Here is a 25,424-nt window from a genome sequence, read left to right on the forward strand (position 1 = left end):
TTTTCATGAAATGAAAGGGTAGGGACTGCATATTCCACAGCACAATGCCAGCAATACAAGTCTACAGAATGACTAAATCAGAAAGTTTCCAACATACAAACAAATATGGTAATGGACACATATCAGGAATCATCGATCGGGGATTGATAAGGCATGGCAACTTGTCGGAGAAACAGCATCACAGAAGAAGAAAGTTCATGGCCTCTAATTCATACACCACTAAGCAAATGACTGATCAGAGAGAGAAAAACAGGTCTTTCCAATGGACAGATCTCACAGGGCCCTCCAGAACAAAGCGTCCAATGCTCGAATGACAAGAGTGGTGGCAGGCAGTGTGGACACTCTCAGCCTCCTGCGGGGCTGTGCTAGGAAGCACACAGCAGGCACTAGGTGGTGCTCTTGGCGAAAGCTTTCCCCTGAATTGCATCAGGAGGAAATCATCAGACAACTGAAGGATGCAGACTTGTGAGCCAGACTTGTGAGCAGACTTGTCCTCTGCAAACCAGTCAATGTCCCCACAGTCAAAGACAATCACAAAAGGTGAGGAGACGTTTGGGGTTCAAAAGGACTCAAGAATTATAGTCACATAAACTTCTTAGTCCTTCGGAACCCCAAATCTCTCTTCTCCTCTTGGTTGTCTTCTTTGTGGAGACATGGACTGTTTGAAGACAGACAGGCCAGGTGTCTGGGCCACTGGCCTACATTCTGCAGCTGTCTGATAACTACCTCATGAAGACACTCAGGCGGAACACTTTCGGCAAGAACACTGCACAGTTAAGGGCGTCTGCTCCGACCACAGCCCGTGTGCTGACAAAGAATGTCCAGGTGGACATGGGGCCTTCTGCCAGCGGCTCCTGATGCCTGTGTGAGGAGGATGAATGTGGACAGGAGCAAGGGTGAAGGTCGCTCCAAACTGTAGTCCATCTGGCCCTGGTCTCCTCATCGACTGATCACACCCAAGACTGGGAGGAGGCCGAGGACTGCGATTTCTCTCATGAGATCAGTCTTTTGGAGTAAAAACGGTGGGTGGAGGAGGTGATGGTTGAGATGCTGATTCTCAGGAGACGATCCCTCCAGTGTTCCTTTGGGGCTTCAACTTGATTGGCTGTTGTAGGTCTTTCTCATCAGGTGGAAAAGGAATCTTTTCTGCTGTGGTTTCTTGGGGTTGGGCAATAACTCTTCTTCGTTCTGGAAGTAACAGATACCTGTGAAACACAGAGAGAGGAGAGGAGGTGAGAGAGGACAGAAGAAAAATCAGTGAGAGTCTTTGCAGGGTCCTGCTGAGAGCTGAGCCTGCAGGGATGGCCACATGGTGACTGAGGCCAGGAGCAGGCTGGGCTCCTGCTGACACGAGGAGCTGAAGGCAGAGCCACAGGCTGGCTGGAGGGGAACGTGAGAGCCATGCCTTAGAAGTTCATCCAGCCTGTGGGGCAGAATCTAGGGACCCCTGTCCTCACCCCACCACTGCTTGCTGATAACCCAGCTCAGACCTGCTGCGGAGCCTTAGCCAGGTGCCCCCACCCAGTCCTCCGCAGCCACTGCACTCTTGAGGCCCCTTCCTCTGCACTGAAGGATGGCCTTCTCACCGTTCCAGGGATGGATGTGCTTAGCATCCCTCTCACACATTCCGAAACAAATTGCGCTCCAGAGCAGAGGGTCCTTGGTAGAGAAACACACCCTGTCCTACCTCTATGCCCCTGTCCTCTGAGGAGGAGAGGCAGCTACAGGGAGCGCCCTGCAATGGGAGACCCACTGGGGCTTCAGAATGTCTCCGATTCTCCTTCCACCTTTCATAGATGAGGACCTATGCTGCCAAGGAGCTGAGGAGTAGCTGAGCTCAGGTGGCCTGTTATGGACAACACGGACCCTAGAAGCCAGGCCACAGGCCCTTCCCACCCATTTGGAGGAAGAGAGAGGAAAGGCTCCCATCCGGAGAGGTCTACAGGCACTAGGGGCGGTTTGGTCAACCTCCTGGACAGGAAGAAGTCTTTACAGAGAAGCGCTGCTTCAGCAGAGCTACAGAAAGAAGGGAGTTTCTCTGAGCTTCTAAGTCATGTTCTTTTGTGTACTGTATCTGGTACTCTAAACACTGTGAGAAACTTGGATCCAAACACAGAGCTTGTATATCCAGCGCATCTATCTGCCTCTTTCTCTTTTCTCTTTTCCAAGCTGCACAAATAGTTCTGTGGAGAGAAGGCTAAGTCCATCACTGGCTGATATTCTGCTTTTCTATAAAGAAGCCACAAGTGGACCCTGCCATCCTGGGTACTGACATCCTACCAGATCCGTCGTGCTTTGAATCCTTAAATGTTTATTCACAGAGCTTTAAAAAACCCTGCTAAGCAAACCTCACCTGAAGGGAGAATTTCAATGGCTTGGTGTGCGCACCCATGTTAGATCCAGGCTCACCCAGTTTCTATCTGGAATTACATGATTTAGAGTTACTTACTAGGGCTAGACTACTTCACACCACTCCTTTTGCTTCTTTCCATCCCTTCCACCGAGAACTTCTTTCTCCCTGGCCCCACAGAGTTTCCGGTCATCCTTCTGACACTCTCATGGAAACCATCTGCCTTCTCAATTGGGTTTGTCTGAAGCAAGGTTCATCCTGTATTCTTTGTCTCTCCCTGAGTCGTCATAAGCTTGGTCCAAAGTTCATTCACTACAACGCTCTCCTAGATTCCCTGGTCTCAGATGCCCACTCAGGTCATGTTCTGGAATTTTACTGCACGTGTGGCAGGAGCAGGTGAGTCAAAGGGCAGGAGGTCTGAATGCCTGCTCCCCTCATGTCCTGAGCACTGTGACGACCGGGTGTCTACATCTTGGTTTGGCCAGCGTGCCAGGAGGGCGCCATCTACTGTCCTGCACCGAATGCCAGCTCCAGTGTGTCCCTCACAGGACTGCCCACCTGGCACTGAGGGGACCTGACTCCAGCCTGCCTAGCATTCCCACCTATGACGCGGTTCTTATGCAACTTTTGTAAGCAGGACCCTTTTTCTCACTTTCAGCCCTTCCTCATGCAAAAAGTTGAGCATGAAGGGTTTTCCTAGGTCCACGTTGCCAAAGGAAAGCCACATGCAAGTGAGTCGTTAAGACCGTGGTCCTGGATGCAAGAGGCAGTGGAGTTGGAGGGGGAGGGAAAGGAAGCTGAGGAAGCCAACTGCGTGTGTGATTTCCCGCAAAGCACCATGTATTCAGCAGCCTTAGAGATGCTGTTGGGATGAAAAGACCACAGGATCAGGCTTTCCTGGGGCTAAAAGTAGGACAGAGGGAACATCAGGCGAGCAGTCGCAGGGGCACGGCAGAGTCAGATGCAAACAAAAGACTGAGAGGCAAGGACCTGGCAGGGTGGCAGCCCCTGGAAAGCAGGAAAGACCACGCAGAGGGAGCCAGAGCTGTGGAGTCCACAAAGGAGGAAGCGAAAACCTAGTGGGAGACTGAGCTGTGGTGCATAAGGAGAAAGGGCATGGAGGAGCCTGAGAGGTGATTACCTCGGTAGCCTAAGCAAGGAGGCCAGGGAATCTGCAGGCCAGTCTCCACTTGCTGAACTGCAGTTTTCTTTGGATAATCTTCTCTTTCAGGAAACTTAAGGCATGAAGGCGGTGACACACGTGACACTCCTGCCTGCTGGCAGCTGAGCCCTCACCCTCCAGCTTGGGAGGGGTCTTCATTCCGATGGAAGCATCCAGACCCAGCTCTGAAGAGAAAACCACAGCCAACAGGATCCATCGTTACTCATGATCTTCCTGTGACGCCCTCCTCCACCCCCAGGGACCTCCGGTAAAGACAGTGTCCAGGGACATGAAGGGCCATCGGGAAGTGCGTGGTGAGGGAAGCCACTGGAGACATTTGGTACTTCTTTCCTTCTGTTGATACTCCTGATACTAGTGAGACTACCATGAGGCAGACATGCTCCCAAATGCCCAAAAGGTGTCGAGAACAATAACGTTGAGAAAAACAAAACGTTCCCAGGGAGAAAAGACCAAGACAAGGAAACCATGCCACACGCGGGTTGTACTTATTTGGCGGGATGAGAGTGTAGAGACCAAGCAAAGTCACAGGTGAAGGAAAAGCTCAGGACAGAAAAGCCCTGGGGAAGGCTAAACCTGGAAACAATGTTAAATGTGCATCAATACATATCATAGGGCATATGTATATAGATACACACACCCACATATACACACATCCCGTACACATATTGTTTAGACACACTCAGTCCCCACGAGGTATAGAAGGTGTGCTGATCAATGAAAACATCCACAAAGTGTGCATGGACATTAAACCAATGAGGCTGCTGACGGTTCATTCTAACAGCCTCCTGATGAGCTGAATTTGAAACAAAGAACGGAAACAAGAAGAAGGAGAGAGAGAAGGTCTGGTGGGTAGCATGAACTAAGACATATGGGGGAGGAATCAAGGAGTATGAAAGTCAAGGGCATGGAAAGTATGCATTGTTGCAAAATCTTCTGTGAAGCCGGGACTGATGCTCAGGCCTCCGAGGAAAGTGAGCAGGAGAAAGAGTGACTCAGCCAGAGAGCTTGGGACTTGGCTGGGAATGTGGGAGGCCAAGGCCAAGAAAAAGAGAGGCAGGAGTGAAGAGAAGACAACTAGCTACCCCAGGACCTAATGGCACCTGTCAGGGCTACGCTTCCCCACACTCCCTGAGCACTTTCGAGGAGCCTCTCCAGGCTGCTCCGTGCTGCTCCTTCTCATCTCACCTCCACCTGAGAACCCGGGTCCCTCCTCATTCTCAGGTGAGGCCAACGCCTAAGGGACAAGCCGCCGGCACCCGAGGCTCCAGCTGGAGAGGTTGAGACTCCTGGAGGGTAAGGATGGCACATGCCCATCGACATGGAGGTGAGGGGTTGAAAAAATCAGATTGAGGAACGTTAAAAAATCCGAGAAGTGAATCCTGATGAGAAAAAAACTGACAGCTATGGATAAGAGTAAAGAGGTTGAGATAAATGAGGTGTTATCAAACAGACCGACTGGTACACTTCCCGATGAAGGTGGCTCTTTATTTTCAAAAGAGGGGGAAAAACACACAACTCTGTCGCCCATCTCCTTGGCCTGAACTCCCTATTCCCCTCTTCTCTCTTACCTCGGAAGAGTGGCCCTTGGTTCCCAGTATCAGTGTTGGCAGTAAAGCCCTGGATGTTGGAGGAAAGGCGGAGCCTGGCTTTGCCATCACCACGATCTAAATGCTGGCTGAGGGGCAGCTGCAGATCATTGGCCACCTGGGTGCTTGTCTGCAGCTGAGCTTGTGAACTTTGCATCTCTGGCCTTCCAAAACTCAAAGGCACTTTGTGACAATCCCCCCAGGTGTCACCTGAAAAGAATAACAGGTTCAGTAGCACCCATCCAAGGTTTCCTTGCTAAGCCCTCCATGAACACCCATTTGTGATGACCCAGCCTAACAGAGAATCCACACAGTGACCCAGACAACACAGGCAGCCATCATGTACGGGAAGGAGATGCCATCTTTATGGCTATGCCTGGGGATGCGGAGAGGCCAGGGGCCAGGCTGTGATGTCCCTGAGACAATAAGCTGCCCACATGACCCGAGAGGGTTTGATTTGCAATAAAGTCACACCTATTATTCTCTGACTCATACCTCAGTCCCTCAGCCTAATGAGAAGGCCTGAGGGAGAAAGAGTTGTTGGTGTCTGCCCACAAGACTAAAAGACCAGGGGAAGAAGTATGGCCTCGAGCCTGCGGGTACTGGTAGAAAAGGGAGTTGGACAACGATAGGACATGGACAAAGCGAAGAGAACACCCCAATTCTGGAGCCTTCTCAACGTCCTTCTTCATAAGTGTTGGCGGCTCTTCTGCCTCCCCACACATGTATGTTCTGTTCCCACATGGGGTCGGCTAAGGGCCAAGGTCCTAGCAAGTATAAATAGTGTAGTACAGGCCTGAGTCCTGATACGAGCTAAGGCACAGAAGGGTTGCAGAACCAGAATTTGTGTCTCTTCAGGGAAGTCATGCGGTGCACAGTCCTGAGACCACACACCCCTCCAGGGGGGTCTGGGCCCTGAGTACTCACTGGTTGCATCGTGAGCATCAGGGACATCCATGTTCTCAAATGAGAGGGTGGCAGCACTCCTGTAAGGCCAGAAGGAGTCCGACAGGTCGGGAAGACCTGGGCAAGACCAAGCGCTTCCATCCAGTGAGTTCAGTGGGACACCACACTCTGCCATCGGCGGCAGCTCCCCGCGGAGCCTGGTGGGGGACGGAGGCCTGAGGATTCACCCAAGAGTGATCAGGAATCTTAGAGTCTATGTGGTTTGGATCAGATGATTAAGAGTGTGGCGAAGGCCGCCAAGGGGCTGGCTGACCCATTAGAGAGGGACAAACTGGGTGTGTATCTGGGGTGGGGGCAGAGTGTGTTTTTAGAGGGTCAGGAAATAGCGAGGACAGTCGGTCCTCAGTGCTCTGGCCAACGACAAGCTGATGAGGAGGAGACCGAATACCTCTATACGGTACAGTCATGACCCACAACACAGAGTGTCACGTAACAGTGGTGTCAGCCCTTCATTTCGATGGCACTGAAAGTGGGAAAGGGGTGGGAATGGGCCTACAGCATGGGGAGGGGGGTGGGGGGCGCCTCTGGAATCCCAGGCATCTCAGGCCATCAAGGCCTCTGTCTCTCATTATGGTGGCAATAATATACTATCACTGTCAGTCTCCATTTCTTGCTATGAAACCTATGCCAACATGCTGATGCCAAACAGGCAGACAGCAGACGTGAGAGAACAAGTGAGTGCCACAGACCCCTGGGACATAGTTCACGTGGGTCACCTGACTGGGGGTCACTACCCTTGAGAGCATAACGAGAGACGGGAAACAACACGGGCGCCACCATGAGAGCAGAAAACGTCACACAACAGGAGAACTGCTGGTTGGCAAAGTGGAGGACACACATAGACCCAGCACTTTCTGCTTCTCCCTGGGTCAGAGGTCTGCAGATGTCATTACTGTATGAACAGCCCCACATAGACAAAATTACCTGGGGACAGGTGGCTCTGGTTCTTTCACCCCATTACGATCATGTGGGTTTTCTGCAAAGAAATTAACAGCACAGTTACTTTAGGCAGATCCCCTTAATTTGCTCCATCCTTTGCCTCACATTTGCAAGGGTCATAAATACACACAATGTGAAAACAGTCTATTGTGAGAGAAATATTCCCGGAGGCCCTAGACAGAGTGTCAAAAGAGGGCACTGAGTTTCCGTCTTGAGGCACCAGACAAACCTCCTTGGTAGGATAAGTCACCCTCACAGTTAGCTTATGTCCTGAGACTCTGCAAACAGCTAAACATAAATGTCTCCCCACAGATCCTGGGGAACTTCCTCACTATGAACTCAGGGCTTGCTATGATATTCAGGCTTCTTCCAGCTGAAAGGCTTGTTAATGCATGAGATGAAGGACATGCTGAGCTTAGACGGACGAGTGGAATCTACACCCCAGCCAGTCCAAAGACTCTTCAGTGCTACAGAGAAACAGGGGCCTTTCTATTCCTAAGGTTGCAAATTCCAGGGCCCTTCCTCGCTTCAGAGACATGCACCAAAGTTGACAGTGGTGCTTATGTTCTGGTTCCAGAAGAGTCGGGACAAGGGAAGACAAATGAAAGGATGCAGACTCTAGGCTGGCAGACGTGAAACAGCGTTGTGACATTTCCAAAGATACAAGCAAGACTGGCAGCAGCCTCAGAGAGGGGTAGAAACTCAGGAGGCACATTGCTCAGGAATGACAATGGGAGCATTTCATGGGAGATGGGAGACTCACCCAAACTTAGGAGGCTTGAACGTTAGTTCCTGGCCATGGTGGCAGAGGTACATGTGAGTCTGGCAGGACTGCCTGGGGGCTAATTAATTGCCAGTGGCGCAAACATGACTAGAACTTGGACAAAATCATTACTTCATGGACTATGTCATTTTAAAGGCAATTGAAGGGGAAAAAAATGAAAAGCATTACAGAGAAACAAAAGCTAAGAGATTTTAGCACCAGCAAGCAAGCTTTAAAGGCAACTGCAGTGCCAGGTTCCAAACATTATGTCAGCATACAGTCTACCCGAGGGGATTATTCCTATCAGACTAGGCGAACAAAGAACATGCAGGCTACCTGGGGGACCAGCTGGAATTTCACCCTCTGCAGCAGGAGAGCAACCACAGGCTCCATCCAGAGCAGACCCCTTTTTCTGTTCATCAAATGCCAGTTTTCCATCACTGCAAGGCGGGTAGCAGTCAGAACCTTCCTGCTGAATGCAAGGAGCCAAAACAGCTTCATCTGGGAACGCCTGGAGCACTTCCTCCTTTGCAACCTCCTGCAACTCCGCGCTGTGCCAGATGCGGAGGGGAAGACGGAAAAGTAAACTCAGAGGAGGTTTTCTAGCTCCTGTTCAGGGGAGGCATAGGGAGCAGACACAGAGAGCAAAGCGGCAGTCTTCTTCCAGAAGGGAGAAACCACCCTCCTAGATGTGAGGCGGAGTGTGGCTGCCATGGGGAGGGAGAGAGAACAGCACAGGCTCGGGGTTCTGGCCCCACAACCAGCTGCTGGAGGAGAATGACCTCTCCCTCAGGCCACAGTCAGGACCCCAGCACACACAGAGGACTGAAATCCTGGTTTTGCAGACCCTGTGTGGAACTGAGTGTACACTGTCCGAGTGAGTACGGCTCTGGAGGAAATACAGACTGCAGGACCTATTTTATCCAGAGCATGCTACAATATGAAAGGTTTTCCAGGTTCTTCCCCAGCCTCCCAACACTGACTAACATGCTGATGCCAAAAGGACTCAAAGCAGATGTGCGTCTCCCCCGGCTTTTAACCCCCAGGAGAGGACTGGTGATTGCAGGATTTCTTGTGTTTGACTCTTTCACCTGGGCTACTCACTGTGCATCACTAACCTTGAGGGATTAAGAAACGGAAACCCATGGGAGTTCCTGTCGTGGTGTGGCAGAATCCAATCTGACTAGGAACCATGAGGTTGTGGGTTGGATCCCTGGCCTTGCTCAGTGGGTTAAGGATCTGGTGTTGCCCGAGCTGTGGTGTAGGTCACAGACATGGCTGGGATCTTGCGTTGCTGTGGCTGTGGCATAGGCTATGGACTACAGCTACAGCTACAGCTACAGCTCCCATTAGACCCCTAGCCTGGCAACCTCCAAATGCCATGGGTGCGGCCCTCAAAAGACTGAAAATAAAATAAAATAAAGAAATTGAAACCCGTACCACTATCCCAAGGGAAATAGACAACTTTGTTACCAAAGGAGATATTTGACTGTTGCCTGAAGGGATGAAAGAGTTATTTTTTTTTATTTTTTATTTTTTTAGCTATTTCTTGTGCCGCTCCCGTGGCATATGGAGGTTCCCAGGCTAGGGGTCGAATCGGAGCTGTAGTCTCCGGCCTACGCCAGAGCCACAGCAACGTGGGATCCGAGCCGCGTCTGCAACCTACACCACAGCTCAAGGCAACGCCGGATCGTTAACCCACTGAGCAAGGGCAGGGACAGAACCCGCAACCTCATGGTTCCTAGTCAGATTCGTTAACCACTGCGCCACGACGGGAACTCCGCTGAAAGAGTTATTTTATACTGAGCAATTTCTGGTGTTCCCTGCGTCTGAGGTCTCCTGGTATCAGTACCGACATTCACAGCCCTCAAAGCTTCAGAGTTACCTGGGGGGCAGTGGCTCTTGTCCATCCACTTCCTCATGACCATTCTGATTTTCTGCTAAGAAATTCAGAGACAATATGTCACACGAGTTAAGCACTGCTCACACTTGGCAACTCAGTGCACACACCGACCACAACGACATTAATATTCTCAGTGTCAGAACAGAGTACCTCGGCAGAGATGATCCGGGACACTTCAGTGAAGGCTTAGGAGAATTAGCACTGCGGCCAGACCCATTAGGGAATCGCCTCCTGATCTGGAAGAACCTTCTCCCAGCATCCTCTCTGCTGAGGCTATACAGATGGCTAAGAGAGTGGATTTCCCCCAGAGATCTTAGAAAATGAGCTGAGGTATGATCTAGAATTGTTTCTACACTACTCGTTCGTCCCAATGGATAATGTAGTTGTTGATGGCTTAGAGGAACTTATACGTGAGACTAGCGGGATGGATGGATTGTGTCAACTCTCCAATGGAAAGGAGTACTTGGTGCTACACAGAAACAATGGCCATGCAAGGCTGGACGCACTACCTTCATGGAAACATTCAAGGAAGGCAGGGGGAGAGGGGACTCTGTCTGCATTTCAGATGACTGCTGAGCTAAGACACGCCAACACAGAGACCGTGGAGACGGGGGCTCAGAGCAGGGAAAGCAGGGAACCCTCGTCTCCTCACACACAGTCAGGTCTGCCCTTGGGTCCGCACAGGGATAGAAAGGCCAGGACCTCCTACAGCATGAAAACTTAGATCATTACAGGGGACAACACACATGTGCCCCAAACTAGGTCTGACAGTCACTTCCTGAGGATGTCCAGCTGGGCTGAGTGAGACTTTGTCACACCTGACTGGGGTCCATTGGCCTGAAAGTGGGTCCAGGTGGACAGAGGCATGACCTCGACCTAGGAAGGGATGAAGGCTCCCTGACCTAACCTGGTGTTTGGGTCTCATAATCCATCTTTTCCCCTGACTCGAACCGACATATATCTACAGGGTCTACCTTCGAAGAAGACCTTGCTCAGTCTAGACGGGTTGTGGGGAACAAAGAATAAGCAGGCTACCTGGGTGAGGGGTTGGAACGTCATCCTCTTTGGCGTGGGAGCCAGCACAGGCTCCATCTGCAGCAGGGCCAACTTTTGGCTCATCAGATGCACATGTGCCATCACCCGAAGGCTGGGTGCAGTCAGACCTTTCCTGGACCATGAAGGGGTCGAAATGCATTCATCCTGGGATTCCTGTAGCACCTCCTCCTTTGCAACCTCCTGCACTTCCATGCTGTGCCAGGTGGGAAACGAATGACGGAACATTAAACTAAGAGGGACAGACACCAAGCTGTCCCGGGTGGTCGCAGGGGAGGCACAGGGAGTGGTCCCAGAAAGCAAAAGGGCAATATCCTTAAAGAAGAAGGTAACTGTGCTGCTGTGTGTGAAGGGCAGTGTGGCTCCACAGGTTGGGAGGCAGAGAGACCAGCACGTGCTCCCTGCCCTGGCCACACATCGTCTGATGAGGAAGGACACTCAGCCATCCCAGTGTGGGGCTTTCCGGAACATGAGCCACACATGAACTACCACACCAGGCGCTAGCACCATGTGCCTGAGTCACATGATATTCAACATAAAGCAGCCAAGGGAATTCACCGACTAAAGCAACACAGACTCCCAGAGATGCTATGCCTTCTTTAGGAACAGAAAGCCCTCTAAGGCGTCTTATTAGAATGACTGTCACATGACAAGTACATTTGGGACATCTAGATAATTTTCTTGGTCTTTAAGTCTTGGATTTACTCCTTAATTACTTGGTCTTTATTTCTTTGAAGTGACCTTCTTCCGAATAACCAAAAATATCTCACCTTGGAGTTCATGTAGGAGAGGCTAGATAGTCCCTGTGTGCACAGGAGATCCTAAGGGCAGTGCATTGCCTTGGGTCACACACACAGGTGCCACAGAGACAAGACACAGGCGAGCCCGAGTGGGAGGAGGGAAGGAAGAAAATTCAGTCTGCACTTTGCTTCTCCTGGCATCTGGCATCTGTGACTCTCTTGACCTCACTTACTCTTCTTCCTGGGACCTCTCCATATTTTATCTCCCCATGACCACATCCTGACAGGTGCTGTTACCTGGGGGTGAGTGCTGCTGCTTCGTCGTCGTCCTCCTTCTCGTCTTCATCACTCTCTGTAAACAAATTCAGAACTCCCCAGTCAGCTTCTGCCCACTTCTCCCACGACAAACACAAGCACTCATGTGGCCATGGAGCCATACATATCTATGTGAGAGTTAGGATAGTGGTGACGGTCTAACGCATTGTCTTTTAGCAATTTCCTTGCCTCCAAAGGGCTGGATCACCACGTCATCAGGCAAACATTGCAGTTGTCTCTTCTTCCTTATGTCACGGCACTGGTGTCCAGCTTCCATCTCAACCTGTACAACGGTATCATCCCTCCTGCCACAAATTCACCATAAACTCCTGCTCTGTATTTTTTGGCAGCTCTCACAAGATCCTCTCCTTTCTACAAGGAGAGGAAGAAACACCAAACCCCACATCCCTCCATCTGGGGACATCACGGGCTCATCAAGTGGGCTTGTGTGTGTGGTATCAAGGGAAATTCTCTCCATGGAATGTGTTCCACCCTAGACAGCTTTCCCAGCACCAAGTTCATCAAGTACATCAAGGACCTTCTCCAACCCCTCACACGAAGGGGCCTTCATTTTTCTCAACTACATTTGTTCACATCCCCACATTTCATCACTAAGGCCACCATCGAGTGATTGATCCCTTATACAGATGAGGAAACAGGTATCCGGAGAGGAACAGTCCGTCACTCAGTCCCAGTTCTAAAGGCAGCACTCAGGCTGGAAGCAGGCAACTGTCACACGTAGGCCAGGGCTCCTTTCCCTCCACAGGCTGCCTCCTGTCGCAGCCTCCTTTCTGTGCTTTATCCCTGGGTGCATGCTGCCTCCTGCACGAAGGCCCTCGTCCATCAAGGAGGAGGCAGAAGAGTCGGAATACTCTTTCCCCTACCCTATGCGTTTGTTTCCCCTCTGTCCTCACCCTCAGCCCATCCTAGTCCTACCACAGCCCCTAATGGGCCATGAAAACCGAACAGCTCTAAAAAACATTCCTAGTGAGCTGCTCCCTGGGGGCCCAGTGGGTTAAGGATCTGCTGTTGTCACTGCTGTGGCACGGGTTCAGTTCCGGGCCCAGGAATACCATAGTCTGCAAGCACAGCCTACAAATCCCCAAAACATGCCTAGTGAGGTGTGAAGACTCTTGGGGACCATGGAGCTGCCCAGTGCAATCGGGGTCCGTGGCCCCCTTACCTGGGCTGAACTTGCGGGCGAGGCGCTCTGCCAGCCTGTGTCCCTCAGTCAGTTGCTCTCGCAAGCCCTGCCCCTGGTCCTTGTCAAGGTCTTTGTGGGTGAGGAGGTCGGTGAGGTGCTGAACGAGCAGGACACAGTCATCCCTCCCTTCCTTCACCTTCTGCCGTAACTGGGTCAGCTCTCTTGCCTGAGCGTGAATCAGGACATCCAATTCCCTGAGGGGGCACACAGGTACAATTTGAAATCCCAGAGACATGGACCACACACTCTTAGGGCGTTTGATGCTCCCTGGCATCCCCAAGGAGCTCTCGATGCAGAAGTCTGACACCTAGGGGGTGACCTTTCTGGGGCGGAGAGAAAGGGGGACGGACAACAAAGGCGGCCTCTGGAACAGCCAGAGCTCCCCTGAGAGTCCTTGACATCCCATTCCTCGTGTTCTTCTGGGAACAACCCCAGTGTCCTCCTACACCTGCTTCATGGAGAGGGCGCTCCAGGTCTTCCCTCAGCCATGCCCGTTTCCACACGAAAATACACATCAGGCACTGGCAGGCACTGACACAAAGCCAGACACCCGGTGTGGACAGTCCGGCTGGTGTGAATTCGAAAGACCAAGAGAATGCCAGGGTCCAGGATGGAGGCCAAGCTCGAGTCAGTCAGGAGGGGATTGTGAGGGAAGGGAAAGGAGGTTGGCATCACAAAACACTGCAAATGGACAAAATGCTCCTGAGCTCTTCACTTGATTTGAATTTGGTGAATTTCATGTGCTGTGATTTCAGATCAATGATTTGTTTAAATAGCAGAGTTGGAGTTTCCTGGTAGCTTGTGGTTAACTCTCCGGAATTGTCACTTTTGTGGCTCATATCTCGGTTGTTTCCTTTCTTACTTTTTTAAAAGAAATAGCGGATTATAGTTGTTTTACAATGTTGTGTGAGTGTGTGCTGATCAGCAATGTCATTCAGTTATACATATATTATGATTCCTTTTCATATTCTTTGCACATGCTGTGCTATATAAGTAGGATCCTGGGATATATCTGTGTTCATATATTTAATTTTAAAACATTTTTAAATTAAAGTATGGTTGATTTATATGTGGTGTTGGTTTGATTCCTGGGATGGGAACTTCCCTATGCCTTGAGCATGACCAAAAAATGAAAACTTTTTAAAAAGCATGCAGAGTTCCCATTATGGCTCAGTGATTATCAAACCGAATGAGCATACATGCAGATTCAAGTGCGATCCTTGGCCTTGCTCTGGGTTAAGGATCTGGCGTTGCCGTGAACTATGGTCTGACTTGACCCCTAGCCCGGGAACCTCATATATGCCGCAGGTGAGGCCCTAAAAGACAAAAAACAAAAACAAAAACAAAAACAAAAAAAGACATGGAAAATGAGGCTTTGAATAACAACTGGAGTTTCATGATAGCATGTGGTTAAGTCTCCAGCATTGTCACATTTGTGGCTCAAATTTCTGCTGCTGTGCTGGGATTACTTTGCTTTTTCAAAAAAGAACAATGTTGGAAGTTTAGTTGTTTTACAATTTTGTGGAGTGTGTGCTGAACAGCAATGTCACTCAGTTACATATATATAGATCCTTTTCATAGTCTTTGCATATGCTGTGCTATACAGTAGGATCCTGGGGTATATCTGCTTTCATATATTTTATTTTAAAACATTTTTAAAGGAAAGTATGATTGATTTACACATGGTGCTGGTTTGATTCCTGGGATGGGAACTTCTCTATGCCTTGAGCATGACCAAAAGAAGAAAAATTAAAGACAAAAAAAAGCATGGGATGTTCCTGTCATGGCTCAGTTAAAAATGAACCCAACTAGTATACATGAGGTTGCAGGTTCGAGCCCTGGCCTCATTCAGCTTGGTAAGGATCTGGCGTTTCCCTGAGCTGTGGTGTAGGTTGCAGACGTGGCTCAGATCCAGGGTTGCTATGGCTCTGGCGTAGGCTGGTGGCTAAAGCTCTGATTCGAACCCCCTAGCCTAGGAACCTCCAGATGCCACAGGCATGGCTCTAAAAGTCAAAAAAAAAAAAAATCATGTTAAATGAGGCTCTGAATAACAACTGTACTCCATACTTCACCAGTGGCTGTTCTCTGATTACGTCATGAGTATCTGTGCCTGGGTGCCTGCCATGAGCAGTTCGGTCCTCTCCTGGCCCAGTGTCACTCCTGGCCCCACTTCACAGAGGCCTAGACCTTCCACTGGCCTCCCTGCACAGAACCCTCCTTACCGGAACCTCTTGGCCAGCGCTGGATCCTCTGCCAGCCTCTCTGCCAGCTTCACCACCTTAAACTCTAGCTTCTCCCCCAGCACGGATTCAATGATGTCTCTGTGCCCTTCACACTCTGCAAAAACAGAGACGCTGCCTCAGGGGGAAGCTGGACACGCGGCTGTGGTCACTGCCTTCAAGGGAGGAGGCAGAGTCCATCCCAAGGGCAGGTGTAAGCCCGTTACCAGGCTCTACGCAGGGATTTCCACATCTGATTCCTCGGGCTCCCAACTGCACGGCCTTCCAGTCCTCCCCATTTTAGAGCTGAGGAAAGACAAGCTCCAAGGCACAGAAAGGAACGAGACAAGATTAACTGCTGTTTGGCAAGGTCAGAATTCACACACCCCCAGACTGACCCTCAATCAAGGGCCACGTTCCCAGGACTTGTTCCCTCTGAGGTGAGACACGGAGCAGGGGCCTGAGGGGGCAGTTCCTTGGTGCCTCAGTTCTCCCACCCTCTGCCAACTGAGGGAGAAAGAGCCACCTCTGCCTGCCCTGGATTGTGGTCAGAATGAAATTCATTTTGACAAAGGGGAGAGAAGATCAAGTCTGGAGAGTGTTTCGTTTCCTAGAAGGAAGCCAGTGACCACTCATCGCTTGGTTGCCCCCGACCCCTAGGACGTACGGTATTTCTGCAGCTGGTTGGCCAGGGAGTAGGCAGTAGCTTCGGATACAAGGAATTTCTCCCTGAGGTCTCGGAAGTCCTGCTTGCTCTGGGCCAGCTGCCGCTGAAGCTCCTGGTTCTCTCGCATGAGTTTGTGTTGTGCCCTCAAGTCTGATGAAGGGCCAAGAGACACTGCCATGGTGACACGTGGCAGGAGAGCCAGGGCCTGGGGAGAAGACACCCAGCACAGGGTGGATTAAAGCACGTGGAATCCCATAGGCTGAAGCGGGAATGAGGGATGAGGAAAACTGGAATTCTTAACTTACCATTGGGCACACGCGAATCAACACCCCACAACACCGGAGGGTCTGTATCCACAGAAACCAAGTTCAAGATGCTAGAGCTCAGAGCCCAGGGCCCTGCCTGTAGCTCAGATGGGGCCTGGCGTGAGGAAGGGGGACCCAGGGTGCCAGGGAACTGTCTGGAGTTGCCACAACAGAACTGGAAGGTGGGGGGAGGGTTGATGGAATCTTGGGGGCCCCTGGATTCAGAGGCCTAGGCCATGCTGATACACAAGGCTGCCTGGTGCCTTGGGAAGGTCGCCAGCCATGGGGACACCCCCTCAGCAGCCACACTTCATAGGTGTCTGCACTTGTGCTAATACCACTGCGCTAGCTTCCTCCCTCCAAAACACATCTGCGCAGAGCTCTCATCTTCACTCTCCTCTGTTTACCCAAAAATCAAGACACAAGTAGTTTCCCAACATGTCCTATTGTCTTAAGGGCTCTCACGAAGTCCCCCCACCTTCTCTGGAAATGTTAACACATTCTAAATCTCTTCCACCAGTGAAAGACATCAAACGTTTAGACTGTCATGAAGTTCTTCCTTGGGCTTCCCCAATGTGATCTGTGACATAAACGTGTAGGACAAAAGCTGAGTATAATGCTAAGGGAAGGAATAATTAGTAGAAGTATTCTGTCCCGATTCAGTGCTCTTTTTGCTGCATCTCTGTGTTATGTCAGAGTCCTCTCTTCACTGGGGCAGCCTGTTGGCTTTTGGATAATCCTAACAACCCAAACTTCGGAGATCCCAGGCCAGGGATCAAACCTGTGGGTCAAGGCTGTTCTAAGCTCTACTGTACCTCCTCATTCCATTCCAGACAGGGAACACTGCAGGGGCTGGTCCTGGCCAAGATGTTGCCAAGGCTGCTTTTAGATGCAAACTAGCCAAGGTCAAGGTTTGGGGATGGCTGTTCAAAAGACTCTTGTTCCTCTCCTATTCCTTCAATTATGAACATGACTTCTTTCTAGAAATGGCGAGTGGGGAATATTTATTTGGGAACATCTTATCTGTCCCCTGCCAACTGTATTCTGTCCATAACTACACAGTGGACAAAGGAGGGACAAAGTCAGGTATGTTCCCAGCACCTAGTATAGTTAAAGGGATCGTATCTAATCCTATGAACTATCTGAATAATCATAAGTTATTTTCCTTATGAAGAAAATCTCAGCGGTTATAAAATTTCCCCAGACCACACATTTGGTGAGGAAAGCATTGTGCATTAGAAACCATTTCTCTTGGGCATTAAAACCCACCTTCTCCCATTATAGTCAACAGAATGACAGTACTTTTAATGGAGATGAGGTCTGTGATGGTCGTTCCGGGGTGATTTTCCCAACAGGGCCGTCTGTCATTTAATATGAGTTGAACTTTTAAATTTCCTTATCTTTTCTCTTAAGTATACTCTGTAGTGTTTGCTCTGCTCAGTCACTTTGGTTTTCTTCTCAACGCATCCTTATTATTTACACGGTGAATATCTGTTACCCATTTGCTGCCATCTGTCACTCTTTTTGTCTTTGTCACCCCCCTTTCTTAATGCCATCCCTTCTATACTGACATATAAGTTACTAGAACAAAAACACACACAACTTATGAGCACAGCTCAGTACACTCAACATGCTGTATCCATTGTGGAATCACCACCCAGATCAAGAGACTACACCTCCACCATTCCCGAACTTCTCCCGTGCTACTTACCAGTCAATTCCCATCTTCCACAGACAAACAGGGCCGGAATCCTCTCCCCACAGATGAGTTTTGTTTATTCTTGCGTGTCACTGAATTGTAAAGATGCAGGAGGGTCCCTTTCTCTGTGTTCTTTCAACCAGTGTCTGGTTTTGAGGCTCCATCGCAATTGGTTGCATCAGTCATTTGGTTGTATACTTATGCTAGGAGATATTCTGTTTTAGGAGTATAGCACAATTTGATTATCTATTTTTCTGATGACAAAGACATATATTTTGAATGATTATGCATAAAGGAGGTATGGCTATTGCTGAACAAATGATCGTCTGGAGATAGGCACTGTGTCTCCGAGGCAGATGCACCTGAGAAGAGAAGTGCTTGGTGATAGGGTAGAAACGGACACCATTTGCAGTGCAGTTGGGTCATGTTCCATTCCTACGCTGTCCCCCCAAGACAGGCCAGTTCCGGGTGCCCCCATTTCCGACAAACCTTCATTTTAGCCATTCTGAGATCTGCAGTGCTTTCCCATTTGGGTTTTCAAGAGCTGATGGTCCACTTTAGATATCTTTTGCTCTAAAGTGACTCTTCAAATCTTCCGCTAATTAAGAATTTATGGCGTCTATAACTTCTTGCGTGATGTGTAAAAGTTCCCCGTATTATTTGGAGAAATTCCTTGTCGGATATATGCACAGCAAATAAAATAGACTGCTGGTCTATGGACTGCCTTGTCACTTTCAAAATGGTAAAGTATGAGAAGCTTAAAGATTGCATATGTTACATAGCTCAGCTGAATCAAAGAATTGCACATGGGTGCGGGTCAATTTTCTATTCTCCAATCTTATCACACGGTTATCGTTGTGTTGTCTTTACTTGGACCAATACCACAGTGTCTACATTACTATGGTTTTTAGGGGCACACCTGCGGCACAGGGAAGTTTCTAGGCTAGGGGTCGAACGGGCTGCTGCAGGCCTACCCCACAGCCAGGGCAACCCTCGATCTGAGCCCCATCTGCAGCCTATGCTGCAGCTTATGGAAAGGCTGGATCCTCAACCCACTGAGCTAGGTCAGGGATCAAACCTGCATCCTCCCAGAGAAAATGTCGAGTTCTTAACCCGCGGAGACACAACAGGAACGCCTCGTGGCTATGGTTTCAACATGAGCTTGGAAATCTCCTAGAGTAAGGCCTCTAACTTAATGCCTCTCCACAGTCGTCTGGGCCAATCTAGGGAGGGTGGTTTCCACATACGTTTTATAAGTAGTTTGCAAATCATCCCCAGAATGCCTGGGGCAATATGATTTCAAATAATGTTGATTTCACATTCAAACAGTATTAGGAGTTTAAACCTATGCATATGATATGTATATTATATATATTTATTTAGGTCTATTTATTTATTTTATTTTATTTTTTTTGTTGTTGTTGTCTTTTTGCTATTTCTTGGGCGGCTTCCGGGGCATATGGAGGTTCCCATGCTAGGGGTCTAACCGGAGCTGTAGCCACCAGCCTATGCCAGAGTCACAGCAATGCGGGTTCCGAGCCGCGTCTGCAACCTACAGCACAGCTCACAGCAACGCCAGATCGTTAACCCACTGAGCAAGGGTAGGGACCGAACCCACAACCTCATGGTTCCTAGTTGGAGTCCTTAACCTCTGGGCCACAATGGGAACTCCTATTTAGGTCTTTTTAAATTTAACGGCCACACCCATGCCCTAGGGACATTTGTGGGCCAGGGATTGACTTCAAGGTGCAGCTGTGCCAGTGCCAGATCCTTTAACCCACTGCAGCCAGGCTGGCATTGATCCTGAAGCTCCACAGCAACCTGGCCGCTACAGTCAGAGTCTTCACCCACTGGGCCATGGTGGGACCTCCTATTTGGCTCTTTCATGTCCTCAGCAAGGGTTTTCAGGAGTCTTCAGTGCATATGTGCTTAAACATTTAATAATTAGGGATGGGACTCACAAGTGTGTTCTATTGAATTTCATTTGCTACATATTCACTGCTGGTCTGGAGGAATGCAGTACACTCTTACATGAATTCTTTTGAGGAATAATTCAGACACAACACACTACATCACTTTAGAGTATACAATCAAGTGCACTTTGATAGATGGTTACACTATGAAAACTACAGCTACCATCTGATACACGGTGTGTCCATGTCCTCACAACCTTTGGACCCCTTTGCTTTCCTTCACTCCCTCAACCCTCAGCCCCAGGCAACCACTGCCATTAGAGATGAGTTTGCAGTTTTAACACTCTTATATAAATCAAACTATGCATGGCCTCTTTCCTGTCTGCATTCCTCCACCCCGCTTGATTCAGAGTATCTCCATCATCTTACAAGCAACCGCAGTGCCCGCCTTTTTCTTGCTAAGCACTATTCCTTTGTTTCTATACTTTGTGTCAGTTCATACATTCACCAACTAATGGATGTCCCTGTAGTTTCCAGGGTTCAGTCCTTTTGAAGAAACTCATCATGGCTACTCAAGTGCGGGTTGTTATGGGGACATACTCTGTAAACACCTAGGAATGGAAAGGCTGCTCACATGATGGGTGTGTGCTGAACTGTCATTCAGCTTTTCAAAGTGCCTGAATGACTACTCATTCCCCCAAGTGTAAGAAACATCTGGTGGCTTTACACCTTTACCACATAAGATATTTTCAATCTCTTTCAATTTCACCACGGTAATGAATATATAATTGGAACTCGCTGTAGTTTTAATTTGTTTCTCTGACCACTGACACTTATGTTCTTGTGGCCCAATTACGTATCTTGTTCTGGAAGAGTTTCTACAAGTCTTTGACCAATTCTTTGATTGCATGTCCTTCCGAGAAAAAATATGTGTGAGAACAGTATGATGAACACCACAGACCATTACTTTCACAAATTAAAGAATGAGAGAAATGGCGACTAAATCAATGGAAAAGGTGCTGTAGATGAGAAACTCAATAGGGCTCAATGTCAAGTCTCACTGTGGTGGACACAACTACTGAATCCCAAGCAAACTTCTAGTAGGTATCTGGGAAGACATTCACACGCTAATTCTCAAATTTATATGGAAATTCCAATGTGCTCCATTTATCAAAGCAATTTGCAAAAGAGGAATAAAGGTGGATGACTCAACTGCCTGGGTCCTAAATCCCTACAGAAATCTTTCACCCCACTGAAGTGGATTTTGTGGTCCTTTCAATATCAGTTTTAAGAGTTATGAGAGAGTGTGCATTTAGGTCCTCAGTCGGGTTTGTGATTTACAAATATTTCCCACTATTTGCAGCTTGACCTTTCATGTATTACCAGTGTCTTCAAGACCAATATGGTTTCTAAATTTTTATGAATATTTATAAATCAATGTATTTTTCAAGTGGTTATATCTTTGGCCTCATCTAAGAAACCTCTTTCTAACCTAAAGTCACAAGTATTTCCCTCTAGGTCTTCTCCTACAAGTTTTCGGGTTCCATTTAATTTTTCCGGTTTTTTTTTTTTTTTGGTCTTTTTGGGGTCGCAACTGGGGAATATGGAGGTTCCCAGGCTAGGGGTCCAATCGGAGCTGTAGCCTCTGGCCTATACCAGAGCCACAGCAACTTGGGATCTGAGCCACATCTGTGACCTACACCACAGTGCACGGCAATGCTGGATCCCCACCCCACTGAGCAAGGCCAGGGATCAAACTCCAACCTCATGGTTCCTAGTCAGATTCGTTAACCACTGAGCCATGAGGGGAAGTCCTGGTTTACATTTAGGTCTATGATCTATCCTGAGTTCCTTATTGTACAAGGTATGAGGTATGGATTCAGCCCAGTAATGTAACGACTTCTCACATGCATATAGACATCTATTAGTCAAAAAGCTGAAGTAGATCATCCTTCACCAATCAGTTGAAAAGAATATGTTTTCTCCACGGGGTTACCTCTCTGCATTGGTCAACAACATCAGTCTTGTTGTAGGCAAAGGTTTATTTTTGGACTCCTTATTCTGGTCCCTTGATCCCTTGAAGTATCATTGCAACAGTTCCATCCTGATTTGACCATGATGACTATAAACTAATTCCTGAGGTCAGGCAGAGCTAGCCATGCAACTTTGTTCCCTATTTTATACCAACTACTTTGACTATGCTGTGTGTGGGTGTTTTGTTTCTTTGCTTGTTTGTTTTCTGCAAGCGCAATGGCGGCATATGGAAATTCCCAGGCACAGCAATACAGGATCCAAAACGCATCTGTGACCCAGAGTGCAGTTTGGGGCAACAACAGATCCTTAACCCACTGAGCGAGGCCAGAGATCGAACCTGTGTCCTCATGGAGGCTAGCCAGATTTGTTTCCGCTGAGCCATGACGGAACTCCAAAGTGGGGAAAACTAACATCCCCAACATACTCCCTCTTCTAACTCCTGAACAAAAACTCTTTCCATTGTGTTGCATTTGAGAGATCTGTTTCCCAAAGCTCCACCCTTTAGCCTGGGCCCAAGACTCCCTATGACCATAGATTCCTTCTCACTGGTTTGTGTTGAACCAACTTGAGCGTTAGGTCTCGCTTGTCATTGTATACAGTGGGCTGACTGTCCCTTCCTCTTTGACCTCTTGCCAGCTGGGTGTCCAAAAGGTGGTGTCATGTCATTCCCCACTTCCACTGACAGTCCTGGATGCTACTGCAGCAATCTGTCAAAACAGGTGTTTCACTTTGTTTTATCAAAATCATCAGAGCCACGTTTAAATCAGCATCATAGTCAGCATAGTAGTTTGATAGTCGAATCTTCCGTTAGCTCAAAAACAAAAATCGGAAAATGAGAAATAATGCCTTTATTAGTTTGACCTTTTCCCCAAAGACATACCACTTCCATTTCAGGTGTGTGTGCTGATATGAAGACTCCTGACCGCCTCGAACCAATCACTACTCGTCTAATACAATAGAGCTTAGTTACGTACACAATGACGGCAAATCATGGGATAAATATTTATAGAGCGCGAGGTCCATAAGTTTGCTAAACATGTTTTCTCAGATGTGATGTCCCTCTGAGCCTACTCGCGTGTGGCTTCAAAAGCCTCCACCATTTTTCTCCACCCCTTTGAGGCCATGGTCATAAAATCTCCTCTACCTCATCCTAGGTCACCTGCCATGGGATCTCCTTGATTCCATAGCCCTAGAGGAAGAGCCATGGTCCCAGCTTTTTTCATTCAAGGGCCTGCCGTTCCCATAAGAGCAGGGGAAGCCAGTGGCTCTCTTTGTTCTTTGGAAGGTAGGGCCATCACTGGGGTCACCTGAAGAAGCTGTTGCCTTCACAAGTCACCAGATGATGCTAAATGCATTGAATGTTCTCACATTACATGACGCTAAAGCCCACCCATGCATTCCGTTCCCTGAAAGGTCACTTTCTGAGTGGGATCTTGAAACGTTTGAGATTCACTGTCCAACCACATGAGTCCGTCTCTCCTAGTCCAACCCTCTGCTTATTCTTTGGAATGTGCTACACTCTACCCAGAATCTATGAAATGAACACAGGGAGGGAGCCCACACAAACAACTGTGACACTCACCTAGGACACTTGGCACCTGGGACACTTCCTGAGGGAGGGTCTCTAGAGGCCTGTGACCTGATGCTTCAGGAAGCAAAAGCCAGGCACTGTCACTGCTCCTGTTTGTACCTCTCCTTTCACCAGGAAGAGCCTAGTGCTTTCTGCCATTGATGTTCTCGCCTACAGACACCCAGGCTGAGCTGGGAAATGCCACCTTCACACTCTTTTCAGGAAGGATTCCCACCCTCCCCTTCCATCCCCCGCAAGGGAATCAGCACAACACATCTCACACAAGGGTGCAATGAATGCTTTCATGGAGCTCAATAGGGAGAGAATCTGCAAGTGTGGAAAGTATTTACCTTCTCAGAGAGAAAACCATTAACCACCAGTCATCATGACAGGTATGACCCTAGAAGACATACTAAACTTGCCTCATTATTTCTCCACTTCCCCAAGACATAGTTGGAGTTACAGATCTTTGCGGTTTTCTCTGGAGACCTGGGCAGTGTGGACTGCTTTAAGGCAACATGGAGTCCGGGTGTCATCTGCACCCTGAGAGCCCCGAATCTGGCTGGAACCAGGGCCATGGAGCCAGGAAAGGCCATGCAGCTGTTGGGAAAAAAGAGAAAGGATCCAGGACCACCCACCAGGCCATGCCTTGCCCAAATGGACCACTTGCTCCGTTGACCCCAACACCAATACACCGCTCATGAGTTCACTGCTACCAGACAGAGAGCTCCACAAACACGGGGATAACCCTTTATCCACCTCTGTGTCCAAGAATCCTCACACCAGGTCAAGCACTGAGGACCTTCTCAGCGACATCCTGTCACTGATTGCATAAGACAGGTTTCAAGTCTCTACTCATCTCAGCTCCATTCCTGTGCAACGGTCCTGACAGGGAGGCTCTGCTTTCTCCCAGGATGTAGCACGTCACCCTCCGTAAAGAAGAGCCTGCCCTACACGCACCTTATGCCATCACCTTCACCTCGGGTGACTCTCAGGCAGACACACCTGTCCTCGGGGATTCCTCTCCTGGTTTCACTACCATCAGGAACAGATGGCCTCAGTCTAGCCTCCCATCCTCTGGGCTGCAGCAACGACCCAAGTCAGGGGAGCAGCAGGCACATTTTGGTGCAACTATGCACACTTGTGCCTTCCTCTCACTGCGGTGATCTCCCCAGGAGAAGCTTACTGAGAGCTGAGCTCCGAGGTGTTAACACAGCAGAAGGCACATGAAGCGCTCAGCATGTCTTGAAGAGACCCTGTGTGTAAAGCCTTCCAAACTAAAGGCACAGGAAGACGATTCTTTCTGCTTCAGATGCAAGGGACCCCCCTCACCCTGGCCCCTTCTGGCCATGGGGCAGACCTGTCTGAGCTGCCAAGGAACGTCTCTAATTCTTCTCCAAACCTCATTTCGCTCTCTTAGCACTCACTTCCGTAGAGGACGGCCGCTGAGGGCAATCCAAAGGTTGTGGCTGAGGGCTCCAGGGCAGAGCCTCCTGCTGCCTCCTCCTCCTCATGGAACTGGTGCTTTCCAGCAGAATAAACCAACCCTGATCCATCCTGTGAATTCCTGGGCAGCTGCACACGTTCATGTGGAGAAAGTGACCCTCCCAGTCTTCCCTGCTCAACTCCGGCTGCACATGGAGGCCTGGATGATGCTGTGTGCATCCCTCAGTTGCCTTGACTTTTTGAACTTATCTGGTCCTTAGTCTCACCTCTCTTGCACAGCACCTCCTCTGCCATTACTTGGGTTCTTCTCATCCTCAAAACCTGCTGATTTTCTTTCTTCCATCTCCTCCTGCAGGTCTGTGAGTTCAGTGTGTGGACTCAGTTCAGGCTCCTAAAGGAAAAACACAGACAAGGGACCAAAGGCAGGACTTGGCTGCAGTTCCCAGGGCACATGGAGCATGCATCTCTGCCCCACAAGCATGCAGAAGGAAAAAAAAAAAAAAAAACTCAGCAGGAGAGGAATTTCGAGTATTGGAAGGACTTTATCTTCCTGATGAAGACACTGTGGT

The 25,424-nt window shown here is 49.1% G+C and overlaps 2 protein-coding genes across 2 annotated transcripts in view; both read right to left on the reverse strand.

The window, feature by feature from the left end:
• LOC102164472 (neuroblastoma breakpoint family member 6-like) lies at nt 1,162-10,867 on the reverse strand. The gene is made up of 8 exons (XM_021090825.1): nt 10,726-10,867; nt 9,673-9,727; nt 8,124-8,338; nt 7,010-7,061; nt 6,047-6,240; nt 5,102-5,329; nt 3,492-3,697; nt 1,162-1,205 (listed from the first exon to the last, which is right to left on the reverse strand). The coding sequence occupies exons 1-7, from the start codon at nt 10,865-10,867 to the stop codon at nt 3,501-3,503; spliced, it is 1,083 nt and encodes a 360-aa protein (XP_020946484.1). The 3' UTR covers nt 1,162-1,205; nt 3,492-3,500.
• Nucleotides 10,873-25,424, reverse strand: part of LOC102159389 (putative neuroblastoma breakpoint family member 5) — a gene marked incomplete at its 3' end in the record, with an annotated part of 30,786 nt that continues 16,234 nt past the window's right edge. Inside the window, exons 7-13 of the mRNA XM_021090712.1 lie at nt 22,466-25,246; nt 17,905-18,254; nt 15,889-16,093; nt 15,225-15,339; nt 12,982-13,196; nt 11,781-11,835; nt 10,873-10,939 (exon numbers count right to left, since the gene is read on the reverse strand). Coding sequence (XP_020946371.1) covers nt 10,873-10,939; nt 11,781-11,835; nt 12,982-13,196; nt 15,225-15,339; nt 15,889-16,066 — 630 coding nt within the window. The remainder of the gene's footprint in view (nt 10,940-11,780; nt 11,836-12,981; nt 13,197-15,224; nt 15,340-15,888; nt 16,094-17,904; nt 18,255-22,465; nt 25,247-25,424) is intronic.

Source organism: Sus scrofa, chromosome 4 (genome assembly GCF_000003025.6).
Source record: "Sus scrofa isolate TJ Tabasco breed Duroc chromosome 4, Sscrofa11.1, whole genome shotgun sequence".
Lineage (NCBI taxonomy): Eukaryota > Metazoa > Chordata > Mammalia > Artiodactyla > Suidae > Sus > Sus scrofa.